The sequence below is a fragment of the Neofelis nebulosa genome, chromosome 3, assembly GCF_028018385.1.
Source record: "Neofelis nebulosa isolate mNeoNeb1 chromosome 3, mNeoNeb1.pri, whole genome shotgun sequence".
In the NCBI taxonomy this organism is placed as follows: Eukaryota; Metazoa; Chordata; class Mammalia; order Carnivora; family Felidae; genus Neofelis; species Neofelis nebulosa.
Genome location: NC_080784.1, coordinates 85812629 through 85833129, shown reverse-complemented (window position 1 = coordinate 85833129; position 20501 = coordinate 85812629). Strand labels below are relative to the sequence as shown.

At 36.3% G+C, this 20501-nt stretch overlaps 1 protein-coding gene across 12 annotated transcripts in view; it reads right to left on the bottom strand.

Annotated features, from left to right (window-relative positions):
- The window catches only part of INPP4B (inositol polyphosphate-4-phosphatase type II B), a 775173-nt gene that overhangs the window by 30102 nt on the left and 724570 nt on the right, over positions 1-20501 (bottom strand). The window contains exon 26 of one of the 12 annotated variants that reach the window (XM_058721298.1): positions 20049-20239. The exons of the other annotated variants lie outside the window; for them this stretch is intronic. Within the exon in view, the coding sequence (XP_058577281.1) occupies positions 20218-20239 (22 nt within the window). The 3' untranslated portion in view covers positions 20049-20217. Of the gene's footprint in view, positions 1-20048; positions 20240-20501 lie in introns of those variants that run through there. 12 annotated transcript variants of the gene reach the window in all.

The window sequence follows — 20501 nt, the reverse complement described above, 5'->3', positions numbered from 1 at the left end:
TATTACACATTCATTTTCAACAGCAGAGTGCATTAAAGATTTGATTGTTAAGTAGACAACTGTGGATATTGACAAAGTCATTGATTCCCAAGAAGCACCTAGAAAAGGATTCAAACTCTTCTTGTCATTTATAGTGAAACACGTGACTCTGAGGTAGAGATGGGCTTGGGACTTTACATACAGAAGAGGCCATGGGAAATACACTGTCAACTCCAATTTCATAAAGTATGGCAGGTATTTGTCAAGCAGGAAATTTATTTTTTTTCTTTCTCTGATTTTTTTAAAGTTTATTTTGAGAGCGACAGACACATCACGAGTGGGGGAGGAGCAGAGAGAGAGAGAGACAGAGAGAATCCAGCAGGCTCTGCCCTGACCTCAGAGCCTGATGCAGGGATTGAACCCATAAATCTGTGAAATCATGACCTGAGTCAAAACCAAGAGTTGCATGCTTAACCAACTGAGCCACTCAGGTGCCACCTTTCTCTGATTCTTATAAATGCTTTAAGGCTAGACGAGATAATGCCCATTAAATTCTTTACAAGAGTACAAAAAGGGAATTACATTGGTATTCAAGTTAACCAAAAGGACCATATTATACACATTATATTCTGGGTCATCAGGATATAGTAATCATAAAGCAGTCATGTTAAATCATAAGTTTTAGAAATAGTATTTGTTCAATGTTGTGTCTTATTTAATTTTCTACAAATGTTTCTTTTATACTCAAAGTTTTGTTCTATGGAAAGTAATATGAATCCTTCAACAAAAACAACAACAAAAGCAATTAGTATATGAATAGTTTATGAATTGGAAATGCTTCTTCTTAAATTAGAGACACTTAAACTATAAACACTGCTACTGTAAGTAAATTTGACCTAAAAAAAATCAGCCTACAGAAGATAAAATGTTAATTTTTTTTAATGCTTATTATTTTTGAGAGAGAGTTTTCCAAAATGCCAAACTTACAAAGAAACCTTTGATTAGGAAATGAGATGAAATGGTTTTATGGCATAGAGACTACATAAACGGAAGCAGATGATGCTACCTATAAAAATTTAATCTCATTAAAGAAGTAAGTCATAGAAAGATGAAGAAAGTCAGTGTCAAGGACTTCTGATTCCCAGGACAACCTAAAGCTTCAGGTCCCAGGGAGAGGCTACTATTGGATGTTTTGGTTAGTAACAAAGTGCCAAAAATGACTGGAAGCCACTAAGCCTAAAGACATACAAACATTTTATAAGGAAGTGAAGAGCATCAAGTTCTAAATTGGCCAATCTAAATCTGCAGAAGTTTGGTAATGTTAATATATTATGCCTGTGGTTGTAACAGGATACACTGATGAAGGTGGAAGTTATGTAATCTCCTCTGGAAGTCCGAGCAATACTAGTGACAAAAGGAAATTAAAGAAACAAGTCAACTTTGAGCTGTATTTTGCAATTGAAATGCCCCTTTTGTCCTGTTCTACTTACTCAGGAACCCTGAGAGCTATGATCACAAAATTTTCTCACCTCTCACTTGTCAACCACCCAAATGATGGAGAAGTGAAAAACAGTAAGGAGACAAATTCTTCTCTTAAAGTTTATTATGTTCTGTGATGTCAGGGTACCCATATTCCAGACTGACAGGCACCATGGAAATAACTAATTACAGATGGAAACCTATAAATACATCATCACATAACAAACCAACAATTAGGAAACATAGCACATTTCACAGGAACTTTATGATGATAAAAATGTTCCATTTTAATATGAGGATGTTAAAAACCAATTGTAAGTTCTTTCTAGCTGCACTATTTTTTTTTTTTTTTAATCTGTTTACCTCATTCTAAAGTTACAGAAAATTAATTTATGGTCAAATTCTTCATTGGGTGCCACTTACACAATCTTTATTATTCTTCTTCTCCAATGTTGGTTAGTGATTGAAGGTGAGAACAGAAGCAAAGTTTCTTTCACTGGCTGGATTTATCTATTTCCGCTTAAGATTCAAAAATGGTTAAAGTCTCAGTAGCCAACGCAGAAGTTAAAGACAACTTGATGGGTGCAATCCCAGTGTTGGACTTGAAATTAAGAGGTCAGTCTGTACTGACATGAATATTAGTAAAGACTCCTGAGCAAAACCAGAAATAAATTTGCCTGGGTATATAGATTATGGAAATTCTTACATAGCCACAGGCAAGAGAAATGGAAGTGTAAAATCCGGAACTGATAACATTCCATTACCAATGCATATATTATACCAAAATTTGCTTTCTTCTTCCCTAAAACTTTCTGCAAATCCATTTCCTCTTTGTGCAGTGCTCTTTTTGCTTCTTATTGAACATTTCTAGAATCCATAGTGCTTAAGATTTAGTAAGAATTAAAAAAAAATTTTTTTCAGTCCATTATTCCTTAAGACTCAACTCCAGTGCTACAGGCAAAGTGAGCGTCAGAGGATCTTGGCCTCCTGTGAACACTTAGAGTACTTTCTGGATCTAACCAGATGGCATTCACCACATGCAGCCTGCATTTTATTTATTTGTGTATGTCCTGTCTCTTGTACCAGACTGGAGTTATTTTAGGACAAGGAACATATTTTACGTACCTAATGTGCCTTATACTAAAGAATAGTATATAAAAATACCACTTGAGTCAAGGTCCTTCAAGAGAGCCAAGTGTCACTCTTTCTGACAAGGATCCTGCACTTGGGCCATGACCATGCTAGTTACTCAATAGATAAAAGCCTTTGATTAAAATTGATTGTGCCTTAGCCTTAGTAAATACCAGAAGCTCATTAGCACAACAGAGAGATTTAGAGTAATAGTTATTTGTATACCAATTTGATTTTCTAATCAGTTTATACTATCAAAAAGACTTGAAAATTAGGACTAATTCTGAGTTTTGGCCTCACTCAAATAAAAACAATCCTTCATTTTCACAAATGATTTTAAAATGAACATCACTATATCACTGGGCTATTATTTCTCAGATTGTGCCTTTTCCTCTTTTTTCCCTTTTGAGCATCTCTAAGGAAGCTATTTTAGATCCAATCTGTTCTTTGTTCCAACAGCATATAATGGAACAAAAGGCTAGATATTCTCCAGTTCGATATTATGTTGAAAGCACTGTAGAATTCATATACTATTCTTGCTTAACAATTATGATGAAATACTCAAGACAAGAAAGGTTTGAGATTAAAAAAAATAAAACAAAACCCTAAAATAAAATTCTATTTTGCAGAAGTATATTTTAATATCACTGAAACACTTTAATCCCATATTAAAACCAGTGGGGAAGGCTCTTGGACAAAACCAACTTATGATATCTGTTGTAAGATATCTGGTTCTAACACAGCTTTCTCTCATTCTAGGAATAAAGGGTAGAGGTTCATTCGGGTTAAGTAGTAATGGTGTTTATGAGTCTTAGGAGGAGGTCAACTAAAATTGACACCAATGGGAGAGATTAGGTTTTTGATTGCGTCACAGATTGTGAGCCCAAATACACAGTCTTGCCTGCCTCAGTCTGATGAAACCAGTTACAAAGGAGAAAAATGCAGACAGGTTAGAATCACCTAGGAAACCAATGTGTTTGTGGAGGGCTAAGGGCTCCTAAATCTGGATACTTATAAAAGTCACTTCTCTAGTTTTTCTTAACGTCATGGTTTTCTCAGAGAGCATAACTTGATAAAGTGGTCTACTTTTAATATTTATTGCCATTATATCCCAATCTTAAGACTCTAGCAAAACATGCTGAAATTTTTAGAGTACCTAATAGTTTAATAGTCTCTTGTGGGTGGAATGTGTTTTTTTCTTTTTTACCTGCCCCATAATAATACCAACTTAAGGTCACCTTCTCTTAGCAGTCCTAACAGTGCCCCACAATCCCTCCAATACCCTCTGACAATTAACTACTCCCTTACCTTGGTTTCCAAAAGCAGTTTATACATAATATCATAAAAAACTTAATCTGTTATTATTTATTTGTATGTGATTTTCTCCTAATAGGCTTTGAGCTTCTCCAGGACCAGATATATATCATATTCATATATGTATCTTCAATATGAAGCATGATTCTTGGTAAATAATAATCACTCAAACATGCTTCCTTCCTTGATGTAAGAGAATATTCAGAGCCATCTCCTCTTTATGGTGAATGAAATACTTTTTAAAGAAATAATTAATAGGAAAAAAATAAACCAAATAAGAAGAAATAATTGATAGCACTATGGTCAACCAAGGTCAGCCTATGCAGGCCCATGTTGAAGTAGATCATCATCATTCTATAAACATGCCCTCTATGAGACTTCTGAGGGAGAGATGGCTGCACCCCAACAATGACATAAAATAGAGTTAGCTGAGGGGTGATATCTCTTCCTTCAACTTCCCGCCCCTGTGCTTCAGACCCTCATGAGGAAAGAGCAGGTGCTGGGTAAGCACAACTGCTCACTGACATCCTTTCTCTTTGACAACAGTGCACTGCTTGTTCAGTGGAGAGACAAAGTGAGCTTGAACCAAGTCCAAATGGTCTCACTCGCCAATTTTCAATCTTGGTCAAGGCTTTATGGTCTGGTTTAGTGTAACAATCAACCACAGATTGGTTCTAGAGTTGCTACATGTTTCGTACGCGTGACTCATTTTTGGTTTTGCACCTTCCATGATTTTTCATTTCAGCAGGCCCGAAGAAAATGCCCCATGGAATACATTTTTAAGATATTCATTTTTTTACTTAGCTATATAAATGTTTGGTTGCAGGGCCCTTAAATAACCTATTAATTTGGTATCATAGGCTAAGAGTATGTTCTATTATAAAATTCAACCCCATTTCTTAAAGCCCAGAAAAGATATAATGTGGCCATCATACTTTCTCTGGGCAATGCTGATAAGTATAAAAATGAATACATTTATATTTCATTACAAAATAACAATTATCTCAATAGAATTGGGAGAAACCTTCCTAGAAAGCAGTGTATAAGACAAAGGACTACATGTTTTCACTTACTACACAGTGAAACAAAGTTCTTTTATAAGGTTATGCAATTTATGTATTCAGGAACAAAGAGATTGAAGATAGATAGCTCTAGCTAGCTAGCTAGCGAGTCTAGGCTCTTAGAAGCGTGGACTTGAAATAAGATGGACTGGTTCTACCATTTCCTGGTTGTGAAGATTTGAGCAAGTCATTTAATCTCTCTGTTGCTGTTTCCTCAATACAGGATTAATCTTTAGGGTTTAAAATAATGTTTAAGGGAGGAAATATTTGCAAAGTGATTAGAAAAGTTCTTGGTATATAGTAAGCAATTTATAATGGAAAGAAAAAGAAGGAAGAAAGGAAAGAAGGAAAGGAAGGAAGGAAGGAGAGAAAGAAGGAAGGAAGAGAGGGATGGAGGGAAGGATGGAGAAAAAGGGAGGGACCTTTTTCTTCTTTTACTTTGTGTTCTTCATGTTACATTTAGAACATAAAGTGCAATTTTGCTTGTGATTATTTATAAAGAGCATCAAAAACAATGCCTTTGAGAGGCAATATTTTTCAGGGAGGGCAGAAGGAGTTGTATCTACTTTTATATCTTAAAGGGATTTAAATGATTAAGCAGAACATAGCAACCATTTTCAAATACTTGCAGGCTGACATAAGGAAAGAGATACTGACTTACTCTATGTTGATCCAAACAGATGAGCGGATTAACAGGGTGAAGTTACAGGGTGACAGATGTCAGCTTAACATGAAGATAAGTTTTATGAAACATAGAACTGTCCAACCACAGAATGGGCTGATACACCAAGTAACAGACTCCCTGCTACTGGACGTGTGCACATAAAGGTTAGCTGACAATCTGTCAGGGATATTGTACAAGGAATTCCTGCCTTGCTTGGCAGGGTCACTAGGTAATCTCTAAGGTCTTTTTCAAATATTACAGTCCTAAAATACCACTAATATGAAAAGTTACGAGTGCACAGAGATGGAAGGAGTTTGAAAACTGACTTCTAGGAGAATAATGTGAAAGCTTGAAAAGTAACATTTTATTCTGTACCTAAAGCTTGCGGCCCTTCATCAACCCATGAAAATAACGATCAAAGGAATCTGCCTGGTATATTTGGGAGCAGTTGATGTGCCAATTTCCAGGTATTCTTCTTTTCTCAATTTATCTCATTTTAATGAGATACACACTGTTGTTGTTATTATCGTTGTTTTACTTTACATTAAATGTGTTGCTTAATATTAAATTCAGTGGCTGAAACAGTAGTGTATGAAAAACACATCTCTCACAAGTCATAACGATTGGGTCATCTGAATACAGTGCAGTTTAAAAACAAGACCAAATTAGGTCTAAGCAAAATGAACATAAATATAATTTATATATAATTTACTTTGCATATATGTGTGTGTGTGTGTGTGTGTGTGTGTGTATATATTATATATGCATACTAATTAGGACTTTGGCTTTCACAGTAAGTCAAAGGGTAGTATTAAAAAAGTTCATTGCAATTCACTTTTCCATTTCAGTTATTTTATTTGGATCATAAGTCTTGCAAGGCTGCAAAATTCATTTTGTGAAAAAAAATGTGGCTTTAGACTATTCTCTGAAGTGGTTTTACACTATCTCCTCAAACCTAGAGATCTAACCTTGCTCCAATAATTCTGTATAAATTCTCACTGTTGCTTAGAGAAGCATATCTTCTCTCAGCTCAGACCCGAGAAGGGAATGTCCTCCAGCACATCTGCTCTTGTCCCCACAACAGCAGATTCAAGATATAGAATCTTCCATTGAAAAGCCTTCCACAAAACTCAACTACCTGAAGGGCTAGCTTTAACTTAAGAGCAATATCTACATTAAAAAATAATTACTTTATTAGGCATATATTCATTAACATAAGACCTTGTGAGGTGTTGGGCCAGAAGATATCTAGCTTCCCTTCCAACACTGATTTAACAGAAAAAACGTATTTATAGACTTCTTTTATGACAGAAATGAAAAAATCAATATTAACCACACATGTTCAGACTCTTCAATAAAATTTTTATCTTAAGTTGAAATGTATATTTTGCCTTTAGGTATCTTGTCATCAATGGGGATGAAAGGCCACAGGATGATAATGCTGCAAAATATTTCTTTATATGTGAATAAAGAATACTGCTTCAACAGTAATTTACTATTTCTTTACTCGCAGAGCCAGGGCAAGAATATCAGATTACCTAGCCTTTTTCATGGAGGAGAAATAAACATCTATGGGGAGTGCAGACTATCTTCCTTGTAACAACTTTCTCTTTTAGCTACTGGGGAAAATATTCAGTTTAGATGATCTGCAGAAGCAGAAGGCTTCCCTCTACAACGGGGAGAGAACCCTGCCTGCCTGGAAGGCCCTCACCATCCACAGTGGTCAAGGGGTCCCAGCCATGAGAGTTAGAAATGAAAGCTGATGCATGCCTTTACTTCGTCAACCCCCATACAAATTAGAAAGCTACTTCTTCTCTTCTATCCGTCAAACACATGGGCTCCGATTCTTTCAAGATTCTTTTAGTTTTTTTTTTTTAATTGTGATAAAATTAGTTAAATCAAAATTTTGCTTCTATTAGTAACCAAACTCCAGAAGGAAATTAGCAGAGTTTAGCAATATATTGGCAAAATGTACTAATTCCAATTTAGCTTGAGATAAGGATATTCAAAAGGCAATTGCTGACTTCCAAATTAAACTTAAAATTAAAAACATATACACAAATCCATTTTTATTACCACTAATATGCCAACATCCTCAAATTCTGAAGGCTTTTAAAAATACTTAGTATTTTTCTTTTCTTTTTCTTTTAAAATATTTATTTATTTTTGAGAGAAAGGGAGACACAGAATCTGAAGCAGGCTCCAGGCTCTGAGCTGTTAGCACAGAACAGAGCCCGACACGGGGCTTGAACTCACAAACCATGAGATCATGACCTGAGCTGAAGTCAGACACTTAACCGACTGAGCCACCCAGGTGCCCCTAAAAATACTTAGTATTTTTCATTTTCCTTTCATTCTCTGCATCCACATGCAGACAGTACATCCTTCGTTTGTTCCTCAAGGGATGTGGGCAAAGGTGGCAAAATAAACATTCACACATTTATGACAAAACTAAATAAAGCAGACTGCAAAGGAACATGACTCTCTTTTACTTGGCATAAACAGAAATGGGAAACTGTTTCTATTGTCCATTATGATCTCAAAGCATAACCTCAGTAATATAAAGTTTAAATTTATAACAGAACTTTAAGGATTTCATTTTGGAGAAATTATAATTGACTACATAAATATCAAACTGTATTGTTTGCTCAAAATAGGTTTATTTAATCCCCAAATAAAGCACCATCATTTAGAATTAATTTTCAATTATGTACAGTATCTCCAGTCTGTTCAGGAACCACACAGTTCACTTGGAAATTTTAACTTATTAACATCCACAATAAAGTTGTATTTATGAAGTCCAACCACAGAGGGAAAAAAAAAAGATTAAACTCAGCAAACGTTTGCTGGAGTTTGGGCTTTCAGAGGCCGTTAAGCATGCATTTCTCCTGTGGTCAAGCTGAACCCACAACAGCACTGTTCAACTGCTTCTGGTGCCTTCTGGCATTATGACCATGTAATATTTAATCATACGTACCTTTCATAGATGCATGTGAAATTTTGTTATCTTATTGGAAAATGATTTTTATTTTTTTTTGTGACTAGAGAGAAAGAAATATATCAATTTCAAGAGCAGCTGCTATAAAATGAGTTCATTCTTGTGAAGAGGCAGGCATTTCCCTCTTCTTTTCTGGCAAAAATAATATCTCTTGACAGGTCTAATATGCCTTTTTCTCACTTTTGTTCTAGTGTTTCCAAGAGGAAAAAAAGTCTTTATCATAAAATCAAATAAAACTGTGTTATAAACATTCCATATCTGAATTCATGTTATAAAATTAAATTATGGAACAGAAACTGAACAAAGGATGATATCTATTGTATTCCTATTTTCCAGTGCAAAAGAGCAGTCAAGGTGATTTGCAAACTCTGAAGCATATAAAAATATAATGATATTATTTTCTCAAATAGTTGAGAGGACAGACATCACTTTGAAAACACATAAATTCAGATGTAAAAGACTGGATTTTTTTTTCAGTTTGAAAAAACTGTAAATCAGTATTATTCAACTTGATTTGACAAGTGTTAAAAATAGATTTAGGAAGTCTTTAGCTTAGGATAGAAAGAATGTTTTATGTGGTTTTATTCTTAAGTATTTAAATCCTGCCTTGTTTTAAAAAGAATTCAAGGCAGTTTAAATGAATACATAAAATTCAGAAAGATATCAAGAATGAAAAGTGGGAAAGAAATAGTAAATGCAAGAGTATGTCATAAAAATAAATTAGGAATGAGGTCACTGTATTTTTTAAAAAGACCCATTAAAGAATGCTATCCATTTGTAGTAGAGGGAGCACAAAATTGGCCATGAGGTTTTTAGAAGTCTCTAAAAAAGGAAAATCATAGGGGCACTTGGGTGGCTCAGTCAATTAAGCCTCTCTGACTCTTGATTTTGGCTCAGGTTATGATCTCACAGTTTGTGGATACAAGCTGTAAATCAGCTGACAGCACAGAGCCTGCTTGGGATTCTCTCTCTCTGTCCCTTCCCTGCTCGTGTGCTCTCTCTCTCTCTCAAAAAATAAATAACAGTCGGTTAAGCAGCCGAGTTTGGCTCAGGTCATGATCTCGTGGTCCGTGAGTTCGAGCCCCGTGTCGGGCTCTGTGCTGACAGCTCAGAGCCTGGAGCCTGTTTCAGATTCTGTGTCTCCCTCTTTCTGACCCTCCTCTGTTCATGCTCTGTCTCTCCCTGTCTCAAAAATAAATAAAACGTTAAAAAAATTAAAAAAAACCAGTGTTATAAAAAAAAATAAACTTAAAAAAAAAGAAAATCACAAAATTAAAACTCACAGGCACACACACAATCACATTCAGCTACCCCACCTGCACACACGAACACACACACACATACTTGAATTGTTCTGGAGAATCATAAAGAAGCCTAATGTTAATGCTGTAGAAAAAAATATTCATGGAGAGGGAAATTTACGAGGTAAGGAAAAATGTCTGCAACATAAATGAACCTTGAAACAGTATGCTAAGTAAAAGAAGTGATTCACTTGGGGTACCTGGACAGCTCAGTCAAGTAAGCCTCTGACTTCAGCTCAGGTCCTGACCTCGAGGTTCACAGTCCCTGCCCTGCATTGGGCTCTGCACCGGTGGTACAGAGCCTGCTTGGGATTCTCTGTCTCTCCCTCTCCCTCTCTGTCTCTCTCTCTGCCCCTTCCCCACTTGTACTCTCTCTCAAAAGAAACAAATAAACTTAAAAAAAGACCACACATTGTATGATTCTATTTATATGAAATGTCCAGAGTAGGCAAAAGTGATGAACACGTTCTAAAATTAGATTGTGACGATAATTGTAAAACTTTGTGAATATACCAAAATCTATGAATTGTACTTTTTAGATAAAATTTTTTTTCTTTTTAGACTTTAGATAAACAAAAAATAATATTTTGGTACCAATAGTGTCTCAAATATTTTATGGGCATTCTTTTTTTTTAAGTATAGTTGAAACACAATGTTACATAAGTTTCAGGTGTTCCACACAGTGATTCCACAACTATATACTTTGTGCTATGCTCACAAGTGTAGCTGTTATCTGCCTCCATACAACGTTATTACAATATCATTGACTGTATTCCCTATGCTGTGCCTTTTATCCCTATGAGTAATTCATTCTATACCTCTCACTCCCCTTCACCCTGAAATGGATGAATTGTATGGTATGGTATGGTATGGTATGGTATGGTATGGTATGGTAGGTGTATGTGAATTTTATATCTCAGTAAAACTGTTAACAGTGTAATCCTATCCTTACGGTAGACCAAGGATTATGAAACCTAGGTGTGCATCACAGTCATCTGGAGAGTTTGTCAAAGCACTGATTGCCGGGCCCCAATCCTACAGTTTCTGGTCCAGCAGGTCTGGGGTGAGGCCTGAGAATCTGCATTTATGTCAAGTTCTTGGGGGATGCTGATGCTGCTGGCCTGGGGACCACTCTTTGAGAATCAATGCATAGACAATACGAGTAATTGAACGGGCTGGGTTTTTTACTTTCTTCAGTATGGTTTGAGAAATCAAACCAATGCACAGTTCAGTAAAACTAATTTGATGAGATACTGTTATGACAAAGAAGGTGGTAGCAATAAGAACAGTAATGGTGGCAATCGCCACATCAGTAACAGCCGTAGCAACATTTAATTTTTACTGGTCCTTACGATGCAACAAGTACTCTGTTAAGTGCTTCCATGATCATTATTTAATCTAATCCACACAATAGCCCTATGAGATGAATATGTTGGTGAGATCAACACCATAAGTTAAACCTTACCAAGTACTTACATGATATTCCTGTTACCAATTTTTTCATATACCCATTTCTTTCACTTTACATAGCAAGATCCCAAAGGCTCCTAGAATTTCATTCTCACTGCCAAGAAGTGGAGAACCAGGCCACCTTTCCACAGAGTTTTTCCTCTTAATCACTGAACTATACTCATTTCTCTCCACCGAGCTGGCTTAATTCTTAGATTTTTAGAGGTCTCAGAGCAATGACTCTGCCAAAACAATGCTGTGATACTTGAGAAATATCACATGTGATTTTTTACTATTAATAAACTACCAATTTTCCAAATGATATGCCTTATAAATTACACTCTCGACCCCTGTAATGATGTCATTCACACTCCTATGAACCCTGATAGACTCAATGAATGGGAGAGAATGGGGTGTAATTGTGCATAATATATCTTTGCTCATAGGACTTGAGACCATTATCCTCAGCATAAATGCATTATGCTGGGGATTTGAACTTCTCTGTCATCTATGATCTTCTGAAAAGAATAAAAGTTGGAAGTATTTTGACTGCTTTTCCATAAACACTATTGACTCCCAATTTAGCTTTTATGATACAGTGGCCAATGAAGACTTTCAGTTTGTTCTCCTGGGGTAGAGACTGGAGCATTACAAGTAAAATTCAGGTGACAAGGAGGGTTGAAACCTTTCTATGACAGTGTTTACCCAAGTAGACTGAACACTCTGATTAAGGCTAGAGTTTTTACATGGTACACCGATGATGTATTGATTTAAACAGTTTTGGATTTATTTTCATGGGCAGTAGGACAAACATAATAGGTACATCAAGTGCATGAATTCGTGAATGTCATTCCTTAGGACAAGGCTGAAATAAATTATCGTTCGTGTCACACTTCTGGAAAGAGATTATTAGGTTGTTTAATGAAAAAGATTTGGGAAGTGTTATTGTATGGGAACTAAATGCTCTAACAAACCTGTCAACTTTAAATCAAGCAAGATCTGAGATAGAACTATGATATTTGTTTCACATCCCCGTGTTTAATTCTGAGTTGTTTCTCTCTTTGAACATGGTGTTTGGGTCCAGCAATATGTGGCTGCATCCACTCACTTCCTTTATTCTTGCATCCTCCCAGGAGCAGAAACAGACTATCTAGATTTTGGCAAAACTACTTTCCACACGTTCAGGCCTGGGCCACATGCATCTCTGGCTTTTTTAAGGAAACAAGCCCTTTCTAGGACTAGTTCCTGCTACACCTAATTTTCCAAGTGCAAAGGTATCACTCACCTCCCTAATTGCCTCCGTGTGTGTGTGTGTGTGTGTGTGTGTGTGTACACATGTGTCTCAGCTGGAAGTCTCCATCCCTTTTCTAAAACAGAGTACTAAAAAGTCTCACACCATAGACTCCTGTCAAAACACTGCACTTCTCTCTCCAAACCCAAGAGACCTTTCTCATCTACTCTTCTGTGCTTTCACTTTTTTTTTGTACAAATAAACAAAACAAATAAAAAATATTCTTAAAAACTGTCACTCCTGAGACTCTCTTATCTAGAACTTTACTTAAATGCAATAACTCAGCAGTTTATATATGCTAGATCCCTTTCTTGGCTGGCATTAAATGCAAACACCCAATATATGAAACATATATTAAAGATGAGATGTTAGAAGTGGAAATGCAAACGGCCATCAATGTTTAGTGTTCAATACGACTTATTACAGGAAAATATAAATTAAATCAAGATATCACTTTTCACCCATCATATTGCTAAAAAAAACCTCTTACAGTGCAAATATTTGGGCATGTGGAAAATGGGAACATATGTGCATGGGTTGAGGGATATAAATAGTATAGCTATTTTTAAGAGCAATCTGGTAGCATCCAGTAATATTGAAAATATAAATACCTTACCACCTATTTCACTTTTATGTTTATTACACTGTGAAAATTCTCATACTTGTATTCATGGACATATTCATGAGTGTGTCTACTGCACTATTGTTTAATAGCATAATATCAGAAACAACCTAAAATTTGATAGGGAAATAGATAAATTGTGATCTATAATATAAGGGAATACTATACAGCTATTAAAGGAGAGGACTAGATCTTATGTATGAACATAGATCTTAAAAAAACCCCGAAAACATGATACCAGCTGAAGAAAATAAGTTGTTGGATGTGATACACATTATGATACCATTTATGTAAATAAAACATTTAACAAAGGTGATGATTAACAAACAGTGCCCTTAGCCTTACCCACTGATATTCCCAGTCAAGAACTCCCAATTCCTCCTTGCTGCTTACCTAAATTGTACTCATCCTCAAGATACAGTTCAAACCCTCCCTTCCCCAGGGCCACCCCAGCCCACAGTGATTCCTTTTCCCCTCTGATCCACTCTGGTTATAACCGTTTTAGGCATGTGGCCTGATCTACCTCATACTATCCTTGTGGGCATTAATAGAGGATCCTCATATAGAATGCTTACTATAATTCTTAGTACATAGCAAGAAGAACTCATTGACTACTAGATGCTATTATTATTACAGATGCATTTTGCCATTTGTTTAGCATGGTACTCCGCCATAGTAGATATTCAATAAATGTTTACTTTTGACTCTAAATATGATGATGGCATAGTTCTGTGAATAATATATTTGCCCAGACCATCTCCTGGGATGGGGTTCTTGGCTTGTTATTTACCAGATATCCTAAATCGCTAATAAAGTGTGTGGGCATTCAAAGTTGGATGATGCACGAATTCTACTGCCTGAGCACCCAGGCACTGCCAACCGGGGCCACAGGTCATCACGAGCTCTCTGTTCCAGGCTCAGTTGTTCCCAGATTCCCTGGATGCCACCGGCAGGGTTCTCACCAGATTTTCAAACCATGTAGCCAATAGTCACTGAGAGAGAGCTTAAGCCTTTTAGCAACCAAGTATTAATCTTGGGATTTTCTTCTAAGACCTTGAAGACCAGGGAAATTCCTCAATTTCAGGAATATCTGAAGAGGCATGGAGGAGAAATATGGGCTGGGGAAGCATAGGCAGGGTAGGCGGCAATGGGGAGAGCATGAGAGCAAGCAGAGCACCTAACACCACTGGGCACGGAAACTTTAAATGAGCTATGTCATTTAACACAACCACCACAGGACAGGGGAGGAAACTGAAGCCTGGAGATTAAGTTGTCCATAGATGTACACATGATGAGTGTTAGAGTAAGGATCTAACCCCAGATCTTCCTGCCTCTAAAAACTCATGTTTGTGGCAGAAGTTACATCTATTTTAATTAAATTCGTTTATACGTGTTTCCATTAAATGAAATTAAAAAACATAGATTCCATAAACTTGTATTTCTAGGCCCTCAGGTAATAATTACAAGAGCAAATGTGTGTGCAAAGCTGGTAACTGCTCTGGATGACAAGCACAGGGTCTCATGCCACTGCTAGTAGAAAACAAATATAATACACAAAACAAATCAGGAAGAAAAAATAGAGCTCAAAATCACAAGTTTTTTAGTTAACAAAATAATATGATTTGCAACAAAAGCATGAAGATTACCTAAAATCAGCACACACGCTTTGTTCAGGAAGTTGAAAGATTTTCGATAGATAATTCTTCAATTTTTCCAATGAGTTCAGTTTTCTTTTGATGGTTCATCTGTGGATATCTTGTTAAAAGATGCTTGCTCCAACAAGATTTTTTTATTTTTTTATTTTTTTTTATTTTTTTTTTTTAATTTTTTTTAACATTTATTTATTTTTGAGACAGAGAGAGACAGAGCATGAATGGGGGAGGGGCAGAGACAGAGAGGGAGACACAGAATCGGAAACAGGCTCCAGGCTCCGAGCCGTCAGCCCAGAGCCCGACGCGGGGCTCAAACTCACAGACCGCGAGATCGTGACCTGGCTGAAGTCGGACGCTCAACCGACTGCGCCACCCAGGCACCCCAAGATTTTTTTAAAAAGTGCATTCTTTGCACTCTCTTTCACCTTATGGTAAATTGAAGCAAAAACATCCATATGGGGTCAGTTTTCACATAACTATTAGCAACCCTAAGATGAAGGTGACTCCATCTGGGCTTATTGCTGTCATTCATCACAGATACGGACTCAAGTAATGCAGCAATACAGTACTGAAGTTCTCAAGGGAAGAGATAATGCTTAGTGATAATGGAAAAATTGTTCCTGCTTATGCTGTTCTACACAAACACATCCCTTTCGAGTAGTCAGGATATAACAGAAAGCTTCCATTGCCTCTGTCTATAATGCTTATTATTCACTTCAATATTTGAAATAGATAATATGAAATAGTTGCACCTTTTCTCTGACTTGTACAATCAAACAAGAGTAAGGTGAAATAAAAACAAGACTAACAAAAGAAAAAAATAAAGTTTTCTATCTTAACACAAACGAACTACATGACTCAAAAGTAAATCTCGCAGAGAACGCAGAACATGAGAAATAAAACATTTACTGACATCAATTGGTTAAGGATCACTTGTTTATAAAGCAGAACATTTGAAAAGTTGTGAAATAGAAATAGCATAAATTTCAGGTGCAACATGTTGAAAATAGGACATTCAATAAGATATTAAAACTCAGTGTGGCTGATGGGCCTTTTAGTCTCTCTCTTATGAATTAATTATTTACTAAACTTGAATGATGAAAGCCCTGTATCTAAAGGGTGACAAATAGGTTGTATGCTGAAATAAGCCCTGATTAATCTTACTAATGGCATATCAACTATCTTAATTTTAAGGAGCCACTATAGAATGACAGATTGCAGAGGAATGTACCATAAGGAAAATAAAAGTTACAGACAACTGAGCAATATGGTGTCACATTGTTACCTTGTATATACACATCATCCCTGGGTTCCTGTTAAGGGAAATAAGATTGCACTGGTATTTTCGTTTTAATTTACTTTTTAGTGGGTATTAAATTTCCCAACACAATCATTTTTTGATAGAGCATGACATTTTATAATCTAGTCAAATTTTGTATTTAAAACCCATTCCTAATTGTCTATTAATGAAATATAAACTCAAAAGTCTCTGCTAAAAATTCTTTCTGTAAATGCACTGGGACAAAAGGGATCTTAGCATCATGGAGATTCCATAACCAAAAACTGAGTGCTGATATTGCATTATCCCTTTCTATAAAAAAAAAAAAAGTCTGCCAATTATGCAGCCACCATTTTGTAACTTTCCACTATACATGATCAAGGGAGAATTTGTCAATACACATACACTTCAAAACTCAAAGAAAGGATAAAACAAATAACTCAGTGAAGAAATGGGCATAAGACATGAACAGACAGTTTTCCAAAGAAGACATCTAGATGGCTAATAGACACTTGAAAAGATGCTCAACATCCCTTATCATCAGGGGAATACAATCAAAACCACAATGAGATACCACCTCACACCTGTCAGAATGGTTAAAATAAACAACTGAGGAAACAACAGATGTTGGTGAGGGTGTGGAGAAAGTGGAACTCTTTTGCACTGCTGGCGGGAATGCAAACTGGTATTGCTACTCTGGAAAACAGTATGGAGGTTCCTCAAAAAATTAAAAATAGAATTACCCTACAACCCAGTAATTTCACTACTAGGTATTTATCCAAAGGATACAAAAATGCTGATTCAAAGGGGCACAAGTATCCCGATGTTTATGGCAGCACCATCAACAGTAGCCAAATTATGGAAAGAGCCCAAATGTCCTTTGGCTGATGAATGAATAAAGAAGATGTGGTACACACACACACACACACACACACACACACACTCAGGAATATTACTCGGCAATCAGAAAGCTTGAAATCTTGCCACCTGTAACAATGTAGATGGAACTAGAATGTACTATGGTAAGCAAAATAAGTCACAGAAAGATATATATCATATGATTTCACTCATATGTGGAATTTAAGAAACAAAATAGATGAACATAGAAGAAGGGATGGAAAAAGAAGATAAAGAGAGGGAGGCAAACTATAAGAGACTCTTAAATACAGAGAACAAACTGCGGGTTGCTGGAGGGGTGTTGTATGGGGGGTGGGCTAAATGGGTGATGGGCATTAAGGAGGGCACTTGTTGGGTGGGCACTGGGTGTTATATGTAAGTGATGAATCAGTAAGTTCTACTCCTGAAACCATTATTACACTACATGTTAACAAATTTAGATTTAAATAAAATTAAAAAAAGGAGAGATATACCAGGCTAATAGTCTTGCCACAAAGCCACTAAAATAAATTACTGCAATGTGGCAGGTTTAAATGAGATTGACTTCAGTCAAGTGGTTCTCCACCTAGTCTCCATCCCAGAAGCTAGTTTGTAGAAGGACTCCTGCCATTCAGCCCCAAACCCCAGGGTTTCTTTCTTTTTCTTTCTTCTTTCTTTCTTTCTTTCTTTCTTTCTTTCTTTCTTTCTTTCTTTCTTTCTTTCTTTCTTTCTTTCTCTTCCTTCCTTTCTTTCTTTCTTTCTTTCTATTTAAAATGTTTATTTATTTTGAGAGAGAGAGACAGAGAGACACAGAGACACAGAGAGAGACAGAGACAGAGAGAGAGAGAGAGAGAGAGGCAGAGTGTGAAGGATACAGAGTATCCCAAGCAGGTTCTGTGCTGTCAGCACACAGGCCAACACGGGGATCTAACCCACAAACCAAACCACAAGATCATGACCTGAGTCAAAATCAAGAGTCAGATGCTTAACTGACTAGGCCACGCAGGTGCCCCAAACCCAGGGTTTCTAATGAGGGTTGAGAATCATTGTTTTTGTCTTGCAATATAGGCAATTACTAAGAGTTCTTTACAGAGCCAGATCTTCCCAGATACTCTAACTTTCTATTCTGAAGAAGCCCTTTTGCTATTTCAGCCAAGCAGATTATAACCAAAGGCACGTATCAGTAATGTGCACCTGTGAGTAATATTGGCTATGTAGGAAGAGAGTGAAATTTTTGAAAATAGTACAAAGGAAGGATTCAGAATATGCATTAAGATAGTTTTTTTTTTTTTTTTTGAATCATAACCTCTCCAAAGCTTTCAATTTCATCTTCTGGAACTTTTGCTTGTAAATATGTCATAACTGAGTGATAAGTTCATTCTAATTATCTAATCTAATTATCTAATTCTAAATCTAATTTTAAATGCCTATATATGTGCAAAACTTCCTAACATATATATATATACACACATGTATGTATATGTGTGTGTATATATATATATATATATATGACCTGAACATTTTAGAAACCTGTGTTATCCATCCATCCATCCATCCATCCATTGAATATTTGTGGAGAACCTGATATCATTAGGCATTGTTCTAGATCCTGGAAGGCTGCAATGGACAAAGGAAAATAAAAATACCTCCTCTCACGGAGCTTATGCCGGTGAGTAAGTTTCTGATTAAGCAGCCCAATGAAGCTTTATTTATTTCTCTTTATCTATGACATTTTGTTTATTCATAAATAATCTGAACAGAGAGAAGCACAATACAATTGAAAAATTTAATAGAGATAAGGAAAAAGTAAAACTAAAAAATGGCAATATTATAACCTCGATGAACTTAAAAAAAAATCCAGAGTACATAGCCTGAAAGGCAGTTAGAATAATTCAAAGGTAAACTGTAATTAATGTTAAATAAAATTAAAAAACCAATATTTTCAAAAGCATAAAAATCAAACTCCTTTAAAACACTGATTTATTTAAATCCAAGGTTGTGTCCCAGAATATCAGTAAAGTTCTTGAAAAATTTAGATTCCTGGATCCACCTCAGATTTCCCAATTATAAACCAATAGGGTCCAAACATAAGTAATATTTAAAAACTCCAGAAACAGTTTGAGATGCATTTTAAAGCCACTGTCTGAGGGTGGGATTTCCTAGATGGCGGACCAAGGAGTTCTGAAAATCTTCTTTCTTCCAAAAAACTATGACAATGGAAAATACTAGGAAATGGAAAGTCAAAAACACCCATTTCAGGACCCTGGTAATCAACTGAAGTCAAGCAACAAGCTGAGAACTGGTTCTTCCTGGAAAACTGCTGACAGGGGGTAAGAAGAGAGGAAGTGTGTGGCCTTCCTGCCTGGCACTGCTCCCATCCCTGCCCATTTCAGCTCAAGGTTCTACTAGGGTGAGCTGGTGGAGCACTTGACCACTCTGGGGGAAATGCCACTCCTGGGAATTATCTGAAACAGCAGTATTCTTGGATGAGGACAGTGGACCTCTTGGCTAGTCTGAGATAACGGTTCTACTTGGGCCGCTCCCAGAGTAGCCATTAATCTAACCAGGAGATCCTGAAAATGAGAGAGCCATGGAGGGATTTGGTAAACTTTCACACATCCTGGCCAACTAGCAGGACCTAACAGGCCTGGTGGAAATAAAAGGGAGAAGGTTCGAAAATGCCTGAACTTTGAATATGTTCACAATCAATAGATACATCAACAGTGTTTGGAAACCTTATTGGATTGAGTCGTCTGAGCACAACTTCTGTCTGCCTTATTATCATTGGCCACCAAACTACAGAGACCCAAGGGCAACCCCAGGAAACAAGGCTTAGATATAAGAGTAAGAACCAAATTACTGTCTTGAATATAATTGAAAACATAATTTTAAAAAAAGACAACAAAGTTGATACATAGTTCTGAAAACAGAAGGCAACATTATGAATTCCTATTTGGATTGTTCTTCATTTATTCAACCGTATTTATATTCATCTTACTCTGGACCAGACACTGTGTTCAATGCCCTTGTACAATGGTGAACATAGTAGATAAGGTTGAAATTAAACAGTTGATGTTCTAGAACTAGAATTTGCTCTTCAAGGTCTCAGGATTTGAGCAGGTTACTCTAGTCTTCTACACAGTCTGAAATTTATAAAAGCACACATTTTTTATGAGTTATAGGACTTATGTAATACACTTGACCCTTGAACAACAGAGGGGTTGGGGCTCTGAACCCCTGCACATTGGAAAATCCATGTATAACTTTTGAGTCCCCTAAAACTTAATTAGCAATAGCCTACTGTTGACAGGAAGCCTTACTGATAACATAAACAGTGATTAACATGTTTTGTATATTATGTGTACTATATACTGTATTCATACAATAAAGCAGGCTAGAAAAAAG